We start from the raw sequence: 16,999 nt of genomic DNA, 5'->3' as shown, positions 1-16,999 counted from the left end.
AATCAAATCAATAGAATGATTCAATTATTAAACATTTTAAATTTAAAATTAATAATCAAATCAACAAAATAAGATTTAAATTCAATACTTATTATGTCCAAAATTATATATATATATATATATATATATATATATATATATATATATATATATATATATATATATATATATATATAAAGTGTTGTGAATCATAATTCTATAAAAAAAAATTATATATTTTAGGTTTTATGATTTTCAATAATTAATCAAATTGTATATGTGAGTCTAAATATATTTAACCTAATGTATGTTAAATAACATACTATCTGTCAAAGAAAATAAAAAAATATATAAATATGTCTTCTCCAAAAAAATATTCAAATTTTATTTTAAATCAAATTTTTATTATACAATATACAAATCAAACCCAAAAAACTTTATTTCATAGCAACAAATTATATTTAATCAACTACCTAACTAATAATCAACTACCTAATAATGGAAGATGCCACCAAACCGTCGAAATTACCCTTCCTTACATTTTAATTAACACTAGGAATTGCCTCTTATCGTAATTTACTAATTGAATTAATTCCAACCAATTAGAAGAGTCCTTTTATACAAATGGCATTCAATTTTTTCAAATTTTCTTTTCCCTCTCATTCTTCTCTATCCACTCTCTTTCCACACTTTTGTCATTTTCAATACTTTCTCACTATCTCTCTCCGGTTTTCCCTCTTCTCTCTCTTAACCCCACAAACCCTAACACCTCTCATTCTTCATAATTTATCTTTTTCATTCTCTCTCCAAATTACATTCGTCTCCTCATCTCCTTCATCGTTTCCTTCTTCTGGTGTGTTTATGCTTCTTCTGATTCTTCTGCTTCTTCTCAAATTCTGCTTTTTTTTCTTATTCTAATTTTAGGGTTTATGCTAGGAAGCAAGATGCAGAATAATGCCAGGAAGATCACTATTAACGATTCTAAGGTTTACAATAAGCTATGTAATAAGTTAATTTACTGATTGATTAAATAATGTCCTTCTATCCGTTGCTCATATTTTTTTGTTGTTGTTGATTGTAGCTTGAGATTCAGCTTTTGCAAACATCTGTGTTGGGGCAAGGCATTTCCGGCGAAGACTTAGGGTTTGAAGATTTTGATTTTTTGATTATTGATTCATAAGGGATGTTACTTTTGGTGTTTATTTTTCGTGATTTATGACTGTGTTTATTGTGTGGCCAGGTTGGTATTAGGTTTGTTCTGTGGGTGTGGAACCGCTTTCAAGGAGAAGAAAATTTCACCATCACTCTTGCTTACAAAGGTTTCATGGAGAAAGTAAGAAAACAACTCTCCGGCTTGTAGATATTTATTCTTCGTATCTCACTGTAGATTTCTTATGGAGACTACCTCAGGAAGTAGAGAAAGCTGGAAGTCCTGCTCCCTCAAATGTAGATCGATATGCAGAAGGTCTTTTTAGGAGAATTGCATCAAATGTCTCATCTTACATAGGATTGGTGGCAGACACGCTCAGGAACTCTATTCCAAAGGTTGTTGTTTATTGTCAGGTCAGACAAGCAAAACAGAAATTGCTTAACCATTTCTACGTACAAATTGGGAAGAAGGAGGTATTTTTTTCTCTTGCTCTCACTCCAGGTCTGTTAGATTTAATAGTTTACCTTTTTTTATACTTCATGATATAAGCTCATCTTCTACTACTTAGATGTTTATTGCTAAATGTATTTACATCCATACTTACAAAATTTTGGACATTATTATGCACTTTTCTTACATGGTTACAATATATTCTTGGTATGATGCAAAGCCATATTTATATTTTGTCGTTTTTGCTATATGTTTCAAAATCATATTGTTCTTCTGCATCTTTTCACTACTTCAATGTGTATTTTTTTTTAAACATACCTTTCTACTTTTTCTACAATACATCAATGTCATACACTTTGTTTGTATATTTGGTTTAAACATTTCTTTGTTGGGACTTTGATTCCATTCCTTTGTATGTGATAGTTTAAACATTTTTGTATGTATTTCTGGTTTAATGGTTTTTCTTGGTTTAGATGTAGATTTTTCTGGTTAATGTACTGCTTTTTCTTGTGTTTTTTGGTTTATATGTCATCAGTTTTATGCTGATTCTGTTCTATCTTCTTTTTATTCTAAACATTTTCATCAACACTCTTAAATGACTTTGGTTGTTAGCTACTGTATGCTCACATCTGCATGCCTACACTTATTGCATTTTGATGAACCTACACAAACTATATATGAAATATGCAGATTCGACAAAAGCCGCAAAACAGAAAAGCACATCTGTAGCATTTGGAAAAAGGGGTGTCAATGTTGATGCAAGAAAAACAAAATTGGGAGAAGAAGCATTTGGAAAATGAGATTGCAATTTGTCATTATAGTTTGCAATATCAGATGTGCAGAATCAAATTGCCAGCACAGTCTGTACTCATTTTACATCATTTAACCAATTTTGATCAATTATGATAATCTTGGAAATTGTCATTATAGCCACCCTATTTCAACAAACAGCTAGATTCCTTATCTATATGGCTACCTAAATCGTACTAATTCAAATATTTTAAATATCTTTCCAGTAAAATTGTCAACTATGGAACATTTTGTTATGAGATTTGAGGCTAAGAGTATTTATTTTAATCAAATGAACCTATGATGTACTGTAATTGTAAAGGTCACTTTTACTCTATCCTGCATAATGTCTTGTCATAATGAATACTTATAGCCATCAGCTCTCTAGCTTTATGTAAGTGGTAAGTGTTCCTTGGTACCTATACCTGGATTTTTGCAACTACCAATCTCAGTCAGTTCAAATCAAATTGGTCTTTGTAGACTTTCTGATTATGCACTTAAAAATTAGATGGACAAAATCAACTAATACATGATGCACTTAAAAATTAGATGGACAAAATCAACTAATACAACTGGAAACAGTGCTTTCGATTTAATTCAATTATTTCACAGAAATACTTCAAGTAAATTTATTGATTTTTTTTCATACAATATCGAAGATCATTGCTTACATGAAACATCTTCACACGTGATTGCCAATGAATTCAATGTTTGATGACTAATGAATTAACTTATGGTTCTTGATCATTATGTGCATTTGTTGAGAATTTTTAAGATCTCAAATTGTAGTTATTATGTGCATCCATTTGTTACTTACTAATTTCTGGAAATTGATGGTCAAAGCAAGGGTTTGAAAATGGTACATAACAATTGCTTAAACTGTCTAAATACTGCAAAACCAGCACAATTCTCTGTTTAAGTTTTAGCATTTTGAAAATGGTACATAAGAACTTTGTCTAAATGCTGCAAAACCATGACTTGATGATAGATCTATACGTCTTATTTGCAGCATGGTTATGACTAATTCAAATACTCATTAAAAGTTATGTTGAATTAAGATAAAAACATATTATAAGTATTTGGTTAAGTTATATGCTTGATGAGTTGGAAAAAATAACTTGATTTTAGTCCATAACTACCTTGTATCCTCATTGAAAGTTACACTGCTTATTTTATCTTATAACAGAGTTTGTATTAATACTCCTTAGCCAATGACATTAGTATTCCCAATACATTCCACTTTTTAAAAAATGTACTGTGTTCATTTTAGGTTTAATTATTATTTACATCCCTAAACTATTTAGAAAACTTTAAAAGAATCATTAACTAATAAATTTATCATTATATTCTTTAATCATTTTGTAATATATTGTCATTAATTAACCCTTATATGTTGATGATATAGAAATATACTATGGCAATGGATAATTAAAAAGTTATCAACGAATCAAAATTTTGGAAGGTAAAAAACTTTTTTTTTTCTAATTTAATAAAATAATTGGTTGATATAAATAAACTCTTTCTTTAAATTATTATTAAAGGTTATATTATTTTATTTTTTTGTGTGATTATATTTGCATAAATTTATTATGGAAAATTCTAAATCAATATGAACACCCATAATTTATAAAAAAAAAGAGTATTTTGAAGATATTAGTGTTATGTTTTTAAATTTGAATTTTCATTATGTATTAAATATCTACTATATATAGCTTCATTACATCTATATTATATTTTATAAATTTTAATTCAACATTCTGTATTTGAGTTTTTAAATTTCTTTTATACGTTTATAATACACTATTTATCTTAAGATTTGAATTACCCGTGCAGACGCACGGGTCTTCTACTAGTTCAAATCTAAAATCTAATCTAATTTTTAAATGCAAATAAAAAATTTATATTTCTATCTGATTTATCATTTGATGGCTAAAATTTGAGGATCAAAACTTTATTTCTATTTTTAAAAAATATAAAAATTTTCTAATTATAAAATACTTCCAAAATCATTTCAAATTATAAAATACTTTCTAATTCACACAAATAAAATTACTTAAGTTTAATATTTCAAAATCTAAACTAAAATAAGCAAAACATCAATATTACTTAGCACTTAAGTTTAATAATATTTATAGAAATGATTCATAATTTGAACCATGAAAGTAGCCGAAACAGAAAGTCGCAGTAACGTTCATTTTTCTCCTTTCTCATCTTTAAGAAGAAAAAAAAAAACTTTACGTCTGGCCCCACACTGCATTCCAACTACTATTCTGTCCTATATAAACAGATTCATATTCTAAAACTCAATTACGATTCTCTGAATATTTTTCTTTGTACCTTTTCCGCAAGGTATCAATCTTTCTTTCTTCTTCTTGTTTTGTTTGCTTTTAGTTTATGATCTTATTCCTGTAAGATACTTGTTTGAACCAAGGGAACAAAGCCCTGTTTGGTTATGTATTTTTTATTTATTTTTCAGTTGCGAATCTGATTCTGTTTACTAAACGATAGTAATCTGTTAGTTGGCGGTTATGTTTTTCCAGGGTAATAACGCTGTTAAGAATCGTTTTTCTTTTTCGCTATTCAACAACCTCCAACCTCCAAACAGAGAATATGCGTAACAGATTTTCATTTTCATCATGGTTGTTAGTTAAACTTGAAATCCAAATCCATTACCGCGTTTTTTTTATTTATTTTTATTTATTTTTTTATTCGTGTGACATGCTGTGATGTGACGTCAATTAGGCTGTTTTTGACTTGAAAATTATTGTTATTATTATTATTATTGAATTTGATTTTGATCAAGGGTTTGTTTGTTATGGAATAATTGAAATTGTGCAGTTGGTCAAGATCAATGGGGGATGGAAATGGAAATAGTATCAGAACCTTGAAGGATTTTTCGATTCCGGATTATATACTATTGACCGGAACTGAGCCCCGGCGTGTTACGCATTTGCCTGCATGTCCTGTGATTGTTTTCATCAACTCCAAAAGTGGAGGTCAGCTTGGAGGGGAGCTTCTTGTCTCGTATAGTTCACTTCTTAACAAAAACCAGGTACATTTCATTTTCAACCGGCATTTTATTGTGATATAAAGGTTTGTAGCGTAACTCTGCAACCGATATTTGAAAGAGTGAGTTGTATCTGGCAACACACGCAATGTGTTTGATCATATTTCTTTGTGATATCGAGAATTGTGATGTGACAGTGGCTTTGATTTGGTTTGGTTGATGATGAGGATTTTGTAATTTTTTTAATAGGTTTATGATTTGGGGATAAATGCTCCTGATAAGGTGCTGCATCAGCTATATGCTAATTTAGAAAAGCTGAAGCACAATGGAGATAATTTCGCTGCTGAAATTCAGAATAGGTTGAGAATAATTGTAAGTTGGTCCAAATTTTGACGCTTTTTTTCCAATGCTTTTGGTCTATGATGATTTCCAATTGTTTCTTTTATCGTCTAATATGTTACTTGAAACTCTAGGTTGCAGGCGGAGATGGTACTGCTAGCTGGCTTCTTGGAGTTGTATCGGATCTTAAATTACCTCATCCACCACCAGTTGCGACAGTGCCGCTAGGGACAGGAAATAATCTACCTTTTGCATTTGGATGGGTACGTTATCGGTCTATTTCACTAAACTATGAAAATTTCAATACTTCAAAACCACTTGGATCATGATAAGGCAAAGAGATATTCAACCCTACACGTTGATATAAAACAATAACAAAATGAAAATTGATCATATTTATTCAGCGATCATTCTGTTTACATTTTTATGATCATACTTATACAGATCATAGTTCGAACGAGCAATTTGAACTGTGAATTGTAAGGCTAATTCATGAATCATAAACCAAACAATTTGGATTAACAAGCCCTTATATTTGTAGTCATGATTGTCATATGTAAGGTTTTGCGGTTGGAATTGGTGCATGAGTCGTATATGTTCTCATTATGATTTTCTTCATTCACAGGGAAAGAAAAATCCTGCCACGGACCTTCAATCAGTGATGTCATTTCTGGATAATGTAAAAGCTGCCAAGGAAATGAAAATAGACAGGTATTTCGACCATTATCTTTGTTAGTTATTATGCAACTGATGAATTTATTTGACATTACGAAGATCTCATTTAAATGATTAATTTAAATTTAAATTTTATTCAGCTGGCATATTATAATGAGAATGAAGGCTCCGAAAGAAGGTTCATGTGACCCGGTTGCTCCGCTAGAGCTACCTCATGCTATGCATGCATTTAACCGCGTCTCTTCAAGTGATAAACTAAATTTGGTGAGTTTTATACTTGTGTTTTTCCTTTTATCTCTTGATCTCCACATGTTATGTCATTTGTCTGTTACATCCTATAAAAGTTTAGTACTACAAACAAACATGGTGTTAATGTTTATTGGGTAATCTGATAACAACTATAAAAACAACTGGATTTTGGCAGTGTATGCAAAAGTGATACAAAACAAAATAGGAAACTGCAGTGCTAAATACTTTTTTGTATTTATTTTCTATTTTTACTTTTAATCTCTAGATTGAAATTTTTTTTAGTTATAAGAGTGAAACGGAAAACTGTGTCAAATCAAACAAACCTTCAGCTTTAAGTTTCATAGTACTTTTTGTTTTCGAGCTCTTGATACTTTGATTTACTTTTTAAGTAGTGAAGCACACTCCATGTATGCTAATCGGCAAATTATTCGTTGTTCGCAGGAGGGTTACCACACTTACCGTGGGGGATTTTGGAACTATTTTAGCATGGGTAAGAAAATTGAACTTGTTTAAAATTTTGATATTGTACTTTGGAATATGTATTCTGACAGAGTAAATAAAAACTTAAAAGTTATTAGATACGAGTGACTGGCACGAGTTCCATAAAATGTGTATGTTTTCGATGCAGGAATGGATGCGCAAGTATCATATGCATTTCATTCTGAGAGGAAGTTAAATCCAGAAAGGTTTAAAAACCAGCTATATAATCAGGTACCGAATTCCTCTCACGGAATTTGATGAAAATTCTATATTCCATTTATCATTAAAATTTTGGTGCTAAATGGGGTAAATTTGACAGTTAATTAACTGTGAATGATTTGCGTTTATCACATAATTGTCAATAATTGGTCTTCTAATCCTTTATTTTGGTAATAACCAGAGTGCTTATCTGAAGCTTGGATGCACTCAAGGCTGGTTCATGAGCTCTTTGTTTCAATCTTCTCGGTTAGTAATAAAAGAGGCAACGATTTTTATTACTGTTAAGTCAACTTAACTACTTTTTGGTGACTTGGTCAATTTATTTATGAAAGTAACATATGATTATATAATTTTATGAATTCGGGATCGCATTTATTTTGGTGATACACTGCTAGTCAGTCCAAACTTGTCAATTTTAAGATATTTCTGATTTTAACATAGATTTTTATTTTACAGGAACATTGCCCAGTTGGCAAAGGTAAAGATAATGAAAAAAGGTCAATGGGAAGACCTTGACATACCTCGCAGGTGAGATACCATTCAAAACACACTGACTAATACATATATTGCTTAATGCAATGTCCTCTGTGTTTCTTCACATGATACAACTTGCTAGCTTTTCTAAATCATTTCGAACAATCGATTCTTCATACAATACAACTCGCTAGCTTAGTTAAGTCATTTTGAGCCATCGATTCTACACAACTAACACAGAAACATCTTGCACTAAGAAAAGTTCAATAAATACTAAAAAGCAGTTACGAAACTTAATGGTGCACCTATATAAATTTCCAAATGTCTTGGAGTAACTTGGCATTTCTACGAGTGCTATCTATTGAATCAATTTATTTTCTTATTATGCGTTAGTAGAGTGTGATGATGTATAGTGTATCTAAAAAAATGCAACGTAAGATGCAGATACATTTCTAATATTATTTTCTATGGAACCTCATACTTAGACTTACTAAATCTTTTGACCTTTTCATATATACAGCATACGATCGATAGTTTGCCTCAACTTGCCCAGTTTTTCTGGTGGACTCAATCCTTGGGGAAAGCCAAATAGAAAAAAGTCAATTTATGTATGTGCTGAATCTCATATCTCTTTTTTCTATGTATAATTTCGACGCATGTTTGTTAAGAACACAAGCATATCTTTGCCTGGAATTTTGATTAGATATTTCTAAAATTATGCTTTGCAGAGGGACCTGACTCTTCCATTTGTTGATGATGGCCTATTTGAAGTAGTTGGGTTTAGAGATGCTTGGCATGGTCTTGTTTTGCTTGCACCAAATGGTCACGGAACTCGTTTGGCACAGGTACCGATATATCAGATTTGCGATCGACTATAAGCAAAAATTCCCTTTTCGGGTTTATTGATCGACTAATGTCTCTATTCATCAGTTATCCAATGAACTTGAAAAGAGAATTTCTTAGAAGCCATTTATTGCACTGGTTTTCTTTTGACTTACATTTCAATGCTCTACAATCATACAGACAAGCAGAATCCGTTTTGAATTTCACAAGGCTGCAGCTGACTGCACATTCATGAGAATTGACGGCGAACCATGGAAACAACCCCTCCCAAAAGACGACGCCACAGTTGTTGTTGAAATATCTCACCATGGTCAAGTTAGCATGCTTGCCACTCCATTATGTCGTTCTCAAAGTATTCAAGACGGTGATGTTCCCGCCTCACCTTCTATAGACCACGATGAAGATGATAGTAGTGATGAAGAATTAAGTGAAAGTAGCGAAGAACGTCGTAAATTTGGTGCAGCCGAAACATTCAAGTATACTGATGTTGATATGTCTCATATAAGTTAGTGTAGCTAGCTAGCTTTGTCATGAAAAGGAAATAATGGTAGGAATGATAGGAAGTGAAGTCTCTTCGTTTTTGTGCATATCATTTTTAGTGAGTTTGATTACATTTTAAATAGTAAATATTTTTTCTTTTGTAAATATTTAGTGAATTTTTTAGTTTCTTTTTGCATTTGTAGCCACTCTAAAATTAATTCCATTAAATCTCTTGCAATTTGATGGATTCTTATTTGAATATGGGAATGAACAATGAAAATATGAATAGAAGAATTAAAAGAATGTCAATTATAGAAAACTAGCAGTGATGAACATAACAAACTGATAGAGAATATCTATCAGCCCCTAAGCACGCCGTGCTCCCTTCACCAAGACGGTGATTTTCAAAACCTAAGTAGAATCCTAAATCCCTTATTTCTACCCTCTTTTATAGCCCTAAGCTTATTCCTGTTTTATAGGAACAGACTCCTATAAATAATAACAAACTCCTATAATAACAAAACTCCCATAATTATAGTAACAGAATCCTATAATTATTCTATTCTTTTATTCCTTTACCACTTCTTCTAGTATAAACCCTCCAGACTTTTGGCTTAGGTCCATAGTTAAAGCCCACCTCGTCATTCATATCTCTATCAACACCTCCCTCCTTAAAACTAGCCTTGTCCTCAAGGCTAAATTCAGGAAATTGTCCCCTCAGATAAGCATCATCTTCCCAAGTAACATCATCCAAAGACTTATTCTTCCACTTAATAAGACTCTGCGGAACAGTCACACCTGCCTGTACTGTGATCCTTGTACCCAACACTTTGTCAGGATAGATGTCATCAGTATCAACAACCTCCAGTTCTTTAGGAAGTTCTCCTTGACCTTGTAATACAACAGATTTTCCTTCATGCTGAAATTGCATGGACAAGGCCTTCCAATCCATTATCACTTTACCCAAAGTACATAACCAAGAGACGCCCAAAATCACATCCATTCCTCCTAAGTCTAACACTAAAGCATCCACCACCACCTCTATAAGACCCAGTTTCAATTTAACTCCTTCACACACTCCCTGTGAAACCACATTGTGACCATCTCCCAATTTAATTCGTTTAGCTGCCATGGGTGTAATAGGTAAACCCAAAGCAGCAGTAATTCGGGAGGATATGAAATTGTGGCTAGCTCCGCTATCCACCAACACCACCACATAAATACTTTCTAACTTACCGCCAATCTTCATAGTGTGATACTCCCCCATGCTCCCTAAAACTCCCATCACTTTACATTCAGCTTTTGCCTCTTCCTCCTCAATTTCATTAACTTCCATGGATATAATCTCCCCATCTTCGTTCACACTTTCCCCTTCACCCAGAATCAATACTCTTAAACTCTTCTCAGGGCACTTGTGAAGGGTTGGGTGGAATTTACCTCCACACTTAAAAAAAAGTCCCTTTGCTCTTCGTTCAGCCATCTCTTCATTGTGGAGACTCTTCACACCCTTCCATCGCTCCGAAGAACTCAGACGGTGGTCGGAATCGCCTTTTCGTCCTGTGGAAAGCATCGAGGAATTGTAACTTTGATTATACCCAGTGGAACCTGTATTTTGATTCGGGGTGGATCCACCCGATTGGGACACTCGGGTTAAATCCTTGTTAGACAGGTTATACCCACTTCTATTTTTGTTTGTAGTCCCAGCCCACTCACCACGACCCAAGCGGTCCACTTCTTGCTTCTTCCTGTAACTTCTTTCTCCGTCTTCGTCTTCCTCATTCAATTCATTCTCTACATCTTTAGCAATTCGCATTATCCGCATCCGTGTCACAGGATTCAGAGTGCGAACACGCCTTCTAATTGGAGGTTTCAACCAACTCATGAAATACCCCAAATATTGCTCCTCGGGCAATCTCCCCACTTGTGATGACAGTAACTCAAACGCCTCAACATATTCTTCCACGCTGTCAGTTTGACGCAAGGTGGATAGCTCCTCAAATGGATTTTCTAATCGGCGACCGCCGTAACGCGCGATCAACGATTTCTTCAATTTCTCCCAGGACAGATCGTCTTCTGTTTCCATGAGTAAGTTGAACCAATGGATTGTTGTACCTTCCATGCTCAGTCGAGCCAATTTCACTCGCATCGCATCCGATGTATTCTGAACATCGAAGTAAATTTCAGCTCGTGTGATCCACGCCACCGGATCACCCCCTTCGAACAAGGGAAGTTTCACCTTCTTCCCCGCAAGACGCGATTCGCTCTGTGATGAATCACCAACAACTGTCTCTGCTTCCAGTGTTGTCTTACCAGTCTGTTTGCTTAATTCAGTTAATAGCACACTCTGCTGTTGCATCTGCAGAACCAGCCCCTGCAGAGTCGTTGTTACATTCTCCATCTGTTTCTCCAAAGCTTCAACCCGGTCTCCCATCTTAGGTTGCCTTGGCATCTACAATCTCTGTTGGTAGGGTTTTCGAATCCGGTAGGTCGAACCAATTGATGGATTCTTATTTGAATATGGGAATGAACAATGAAAATATGAATAGAAGAATTAAAAGAATGTCAATTATAGAAAACTAGCAGTGATGAACATAACAAACTAATAGAGAATATCTATCAGCCCCTAAGCACGCCGTGCTCCCTTCACCAAGACGGTGATTTTCAAAACCTAAGTAGAATCCTAAATCCCTTATTTCTACCCTCTTTTATAGCCCTAAGCTTATTCCTATTTTATAGGAACAGACTCCTATAAATAATAACAAACTCCTATAATAACAAAACTCCCATAATTATAGTAACAGAATCCTATAATTATTCTATTCTTTTATTCCTTTACCACTTCTTCTAGTATAAACCCTCCAGACTTTTGGCTTAGGTCCATAGTTAAAGCCCACCTCGTCATTCATATCTCTATCACAATTAGATTACAGACAAAAGTTAACTTGGAACAACTAAATAAATAAAGCACAAAAAAGAAAAATAGTGGTGAATATCAAGATCAACTTTTGATAATCCCAATAATTGTTCTCAGAAGCTTGGGTGAAAAGCCTTAACTTATGCTATAAAAACAATTAATAAGTTATTTTTCAAGCTTTGTCTTGCTTATAAATCACTATCTGACATCAACCTTCTATCTCTCCTTGAATACCAATATCCTCCATAATTCCTGTGCTTAAATTAAATATGCCAATTCTTCATTTTCTTTTTGAAAGAATATATCACTTTTCTTTCCTACTCCAATAGGATGCTCAACATTAGCCAGCCTTCTTAAAATGCAGATTGCCGTTTGAGGTGTGGTTGTTGTTAATGAGATGGTTGACTATGAAAACGGTATAAAAAGACGTGCATCATCTTTAAAGTTGACTTTGAGAAAGCTTACAATTCAATGAGTTATGCTTATCAATTTTGGCTTTAATGATAAGTGGAGATTATGGATTAAAGCTTGTGTGTTTGCAGGTAACTTGGATGTATTGATAAATGAGTCCCCCACAAAGGAGATTAAGATTTAAAGAGATTTGAAGCATGGAGACCCCTTAGCTCCTTTTTTTTTTCCTGCTAGTAGCATAAGGCCTCAGTGGGTTGATCAAGAAAGCCTATAATCTTAGTCTTTTCTTCGACTTTAAAGTTTGCCCTTATTTGGAAGTTTCTCATCTTCAATATGTTGATGATCCGCTTATCTTGGCTGATCCATTGGTTGAGAATTTGTGGAATATCAAAGCTATTATGAGAGACTTCGAGCTTGCTTCGAGTCTTGGGATTAACTTTCACAAGAGCGGCTTGATTGGAATTAATTTTGATCCTTCTTTTTTTAAAGTTAGCTGCTGGCTTTCTTCTTTGTAAGATTGAGTCTCTTCCTTTTAGGTACCTAGGATTGACAGTTGGAGCTAATCCTCAGTTGGCTGCTACTTGGAATCCCCTAGTTAATTTGATCTTGAATATACTTCATTCATGGAGCCATAAGTTTGTCAGCTTAGGGGGATGGTAATCCTTCTCAACTCGGTTCTTAATTTTATTCTTGTTTTCTTCCTTTCTTAAAAATGTTTGTGAAGGTGTGAAAAAGTTTGGTAAGGATTCAAAGAAGATCTCTTGGGTGAGGTGGGCTAATGTTTGCAAGTCTAAGAAGATTGGGGGCTTAAGGGTTATAGATCTTTGCTTGGTTAATCTTGTCTTTTTAGTCAAATGGAGAGGGTGACTACTCTCGGGTGGTTCGGGTCTGTGGTTCAACATTCTTTTTGCCAAGTATGGTGCCTCCGTTGTATCTTCCTTGCAAGGGGGAAAGTCCTCTGGTCTTTGTTCTTGTTCAACCTGGTGGAAAGAGGTTTCCCTTCTTGGTTCTAAAAAGGATGATCCCCCTAATTGATTTGAGTTAGGTTTTGTTAAGGTGGGATCAGGTTTTCATACTTCTTTTTGAGAAGATCCTTGGCTACGCAGAACTCCTCTTAAAGTCAAATTCTCAAGTCTTTTTTCTATTTCTCAAGTGCAAAAAGGGATTATTAGTGACGTAGAGAGGTGAGAAGACGATATATTCTTTTGGTTCTTAAGTGGAGAAGATCTTTCTTCATATGAGAAGAGCCTCTAGTCTCGACTTTTTTCTTGGCCCTACGAGAGGTTCAACTTAGTGAGGAGAGTAATAGGTGGATTTGGAGTCATTATAGAGACGAGATTTTCTATGTGGTGTTGATTTATCAAGTCCTTCATGAACTTCATCAGGGCTCTGACCCTTCGTTAGTTAGGGATTTCACATCTTTTCCCCTCATTAGGGATAGTTGTGCTTCGTCTAAATTTGTGGTCTTCTCATGACAACTACTCTTGGATAGGTTTCCCTTTAGAGAGATTTGTTCAAAAGGAGGGTCATTATGGATCCGGAGGCTACCTCATGCATCCTTTGTGGAAATTGGATTGAATCTGGCTCCCACTTGTTTATTATTTGTTCTTGGTCCTCTAATGTCTATAATGGTATTATTGGGAGGTTAGGGATTTAGGTGGCTCTTCTTATGGACCTTAGAACTCCTTTTGAACTTTTCATATCTTTAGGAGGTAAGTTTATTTGGTGAGCGCGTAATAAGAAACATTTTTCTAATAAGATAACAAACGTGAAAGAGTTGAAAGAGAAGAGTATTATTTTTTATTTGGAGTTGGTTTTGTTGTCGGACATCTATGAACTCCTTCTTTTATCTGATTGACTTTGGAATCCTATCCAATGTCTTAACCAATAGCGGTTCAAAAGGTTTGGCCTTCTTCCGTGTGTTCAGTGATTCTGGAGTAGCCATAGTGTTTTTGATCTGTTGGTGGTGGACCTGGTAGCCAGAGTTCTAGTCGGTGTGCTGTTGGGCGGAAGTTCGTAATACGGCTGTTATAGGGCTTCTGTTTTTGCTTGGTGTTGATGGGTTTTTCTTGGTGTAGTTTATTTTGGCTGCTTTCGTTCTGTTGTCCTTTGGTTGGCTTTTATTTGTTGGCACTTATGCATTTTGACATTTTTATTATTTCGTCGGACGGACTTTAACCACCTCTTTATTATATATTATTTTACCATTAAGAAAAATTCAAACTTTGAATGAATGAATGAATGAATGAGCAAGATAAATCTGAGGTCCACAAAGCTTGGCTTCAACAAAATTAGGAAGGTATCACATAGTACAAAAGGAATTAAAAAAGAAAACAGAAGAGGGAAAATCAAAAGAAAACTAATATTATCCTAAAATATGTACTCTACATAACATATACATATAGCCTACAAACATCAACAAAGTAACTGAAATATATGATTGTTTATGCAGAACAGATTAAAACAATGAACCAACAATATCATATCATATATCATCCGGCAACTGAAAACTCTGTGAACCCAAAATCTGGTGAGAAGGGCTTTGAACAAAGACAGCCACACCACATTTGTTGCTATTGAATCCTCCCCACAATGGAAAGCTAACACTTCCTGTTATTGTCTTCTTAGCAGATATGTCCTTTTCAGTGCAGAGCTTTTCGAGCTTTCTCACGACATAATCGTTTGATAGAACACGCCCTTTGTTCTCTCCTCTTGGACAGTCGGTAACTAAACCGTTTTCGTACAAGGCTACCATGATATTCACACCATTACTATCTACTTTGCTCCTCAATGCTCCCGTTAGTGACACTTGCAAAGTGTCTTGCGTGGGTTTTGTGAAAGTTGCCTGCAAAATAAGCAGAATCATTTTTAATTAGTCTACAAGACAAGCAACAATCTTTGTGTATGCACATATATCATTCTTCATAGAATAGGTATATGCCACCGTGACTAGGGCTGTTCATGATACGGTTTACTATGAAAATCAAACTGAACCGAACTGAACCATAATAAAAATGAACTCGAACTAAACTCAACCGTTTTAATTTACTCAGAACCGAACCGAACCATAATAATTGGTTTGATACCGTTTCGAAATTCTGAACCGTACCGAACCGTTAAAAGTTAATTTTTCCCAAACCGAACAGTTTATTAAAGAACCGGACCATTAAACTATTTTTAATTTTTTTTATAAAAATAAATAAAACTTGTTTTTTTATTTTTCATTTTCGGTTTAGTTCAGTTATAGTATTGGTTCGGTTACAGTTTTTGGTTCTAGAATTTGGTTTGGTTCACTAACCAAACATAACAGTTTGATTATTTTAACTTCAGTACGGTTCGGTTCGGCAAGACAGTTCGGTTCATAGTTTTTTTTAACAGCCCTAACTGTGACTTGGGCCGCAAGTCTACTATTTAAGATTTTTGACATACTACTCTCATCACTATTATAGATAAATATTCTACTAGACCTCTATTAAGTTTGGTTACATCAACACATTTAATAGTAATTATCCACAATAGCATTACAGTGTTGCGGGTATATAAGACAGACTATCGCACAAAATTCAAAAGAAGAGGAGAAACCTGGAAGGTAGGAGCAGGGAATCTGGTGGCATTGTTAATGGCATCAACAAGTGCAGTCTCGTCATTGCCTACACAATGGGAAACACCTTGAACAACAACCTGAGGAGTCAACAACGTATCAAGGCCAAGGGCCTCGACATACGCCTTCTGTCTAACCGTCCATTGACTGGACCCATAAGGATCTTTCCAACCCATGTAATCCCAATAATCGACGTGAAAAGCCAACAAAACCAGCGGCATTCCAAGCTGAAAATCACCTCTACCCAACCGCGACAACACCAGCTCCGCCGCGGGAGACGTCGCGCATCCTTGAGATGAAAACATCTCAACCACCACTGGTCCGGCGCGTCCTGGCTCCTCCGGTGTTGTTGTTGTATCAGAGGTCGTCATGCTTCCTTCTGCGCCGTCTCGACTGCCCTTGTTTCCGAAACAGGTCCAGAGACGGGGCGCCATCACTTTTTTTTGCCAATCAGCGGATGGTTGAGGTAGGAGATGAAATTTTTAATATTACAAAGAAAAAAAGAGTGAGTTTTTTTGGGTTGGTGTAATGGTAATAAGGGAAAGTGTGGAATGAAGATGGAAGGTGGAGAAAGAAATAGGGCGAAGAAAATGGGGTGAGGAGTGAGAGGTGAAGTATTAGTTGATTTAGTAAAATATTAAATGTATTATTAACATGAATATGAATTGTGATGGAAGTTGGGTTGTCAGTGTTTTGGTTGGGCGTCAGTTGGTATTAAACAGGTGTCATACATTATCTTCTTAACCAAATCAACTTTGCTTTCAAGACAGATTGCGGGGTTTGCAAGGAATCAAATGCTAGTAATAGCGTCTCCAATGAGAATTGCTCAATATTTTAATATAAACATTAACGCTGATAGATCTTCCTCAATTCCCAACCAAATTATAATGGTGATCATATTACACGCGATATCTCATTTGTTAGTTTTAAAATTTGTAG

At 34.5% G+C, this 16,999-nt stretch overlaps 2 protein-coding genes and 1 long non-coding RNA gene across 6 annotated transcripts; 2 read left to right on the top strand and 1 right to left on the bottom strand.

The window, feature by feature from the left end:
• Nucleotides 1–695: 695 nt before the first annotated feature.
• On the top strand, nt 696–2,958 carry LOC131645969 (uncharacterized). Of its 3 annotated transcripts, none has more exons than XR_009297241.1 (5): nt 696–832; nt 916–965; nt 1,061–1,122; nt 1,220–1,602; nt 2,270–2,958. It is a non-coding gene; the product is annotated as an uncharacterized LOC131645969 (long non-coding RNA). The 3 variants fall into 3 exon arrangements; XR_009297240.1 differs by having other exon boundaries at nt 742–965; nt 1,220–1,312; nt 1,390–1,602; XR_009297239.1 differs by having other exon boundaries at nt 742–965.
• Nucleotides 2,959–4,564: 1,606 nt separating this feature from the next.
• Nucleotides 4,565–9,299, top strand: LOC131649444 (diacylglycerol kinase 1-like). 2 transcript variants are annotated; one of them, XM_058919207.1, is made up of 14 exons: nt 4,678–4,717; nt 4,909–5,007; nt 5,207–5,420; nt 5,625–5,747; nt 5,849–5,977; nt 6,340–6,425; nt 6,530–6,653; nt 7,080–7,128; nt 7,267–7,349; nt 7,519–7,583; nt 7,794–7,865; nt 8,332–8,419; nt 8,540–8,656; nt 8,835–9,299. In XM_058919207.1, the coding sequence occupies exons 2-14, from the start codon at nt 4,979–4,981 to the stop codon at nt 9,162–9,164; spliced, it is 1,509 nt and encodes a 502-aa protein (XP_058775190.1). In that variant the 5' UTR covers nt 4,678–4,717; nt 4,909–4,978; the 3' UTR covers nt 9,165–9,299. The 2 variants fall into 2 exon arrangements, with proteins under 2 accessions (XP_058775191.1, XP_058775190.1); XM_058919208.1 differs by lacking the exon at nt 4,909–5,007 and having other exon boundaries at nt 4,565–4,717.
• A 5,421-nt stretch (nt 9,300–14,720) lies between these two features.
• LOC131645968 (uncharacterized) lies at nt 14,721–16,717 on the bottom strand. The gene is made up of 2 exons (XM_058916153.1): nt 16,042–16,717; nt 14,721–15,304 (listed from the first exon to the last, which is right to left on the bottom strand). The coding sequence occupies exons 1-2, from the start codon at nt 16,492–16,494 to the stop codon at nt 14,945–14,947; spliced, it is 813 nt and encodes a 270-aa protein (XP_058772136.1). The 5' UTR covers nt 16,495–16,717; the 3' UTR covers nt 14,721–14,944.
• Nucleotides 16,718–16,999: the final 282 nt, after the last annotated feature.

Source organism: Vicia villosa, linkage group LG2 (assembly GCF_029867415.1).
Source record: "Vicia villosa cultivar HV-30 ecotype Madison, WI linkage group LG2, Vvil1.0, whole genome shotgun sequence".
NCBI classification, from domain to species: domain Eukaryota; kingdom Viridiplantae; phylum Streptophyta; class Magnoliopsida; order Fabales; family Fabaceae; genus Vicia; species Vicia villosa.
This window is presented reverse-complemented; position numbering and strand designations above follow the sequence as displayed.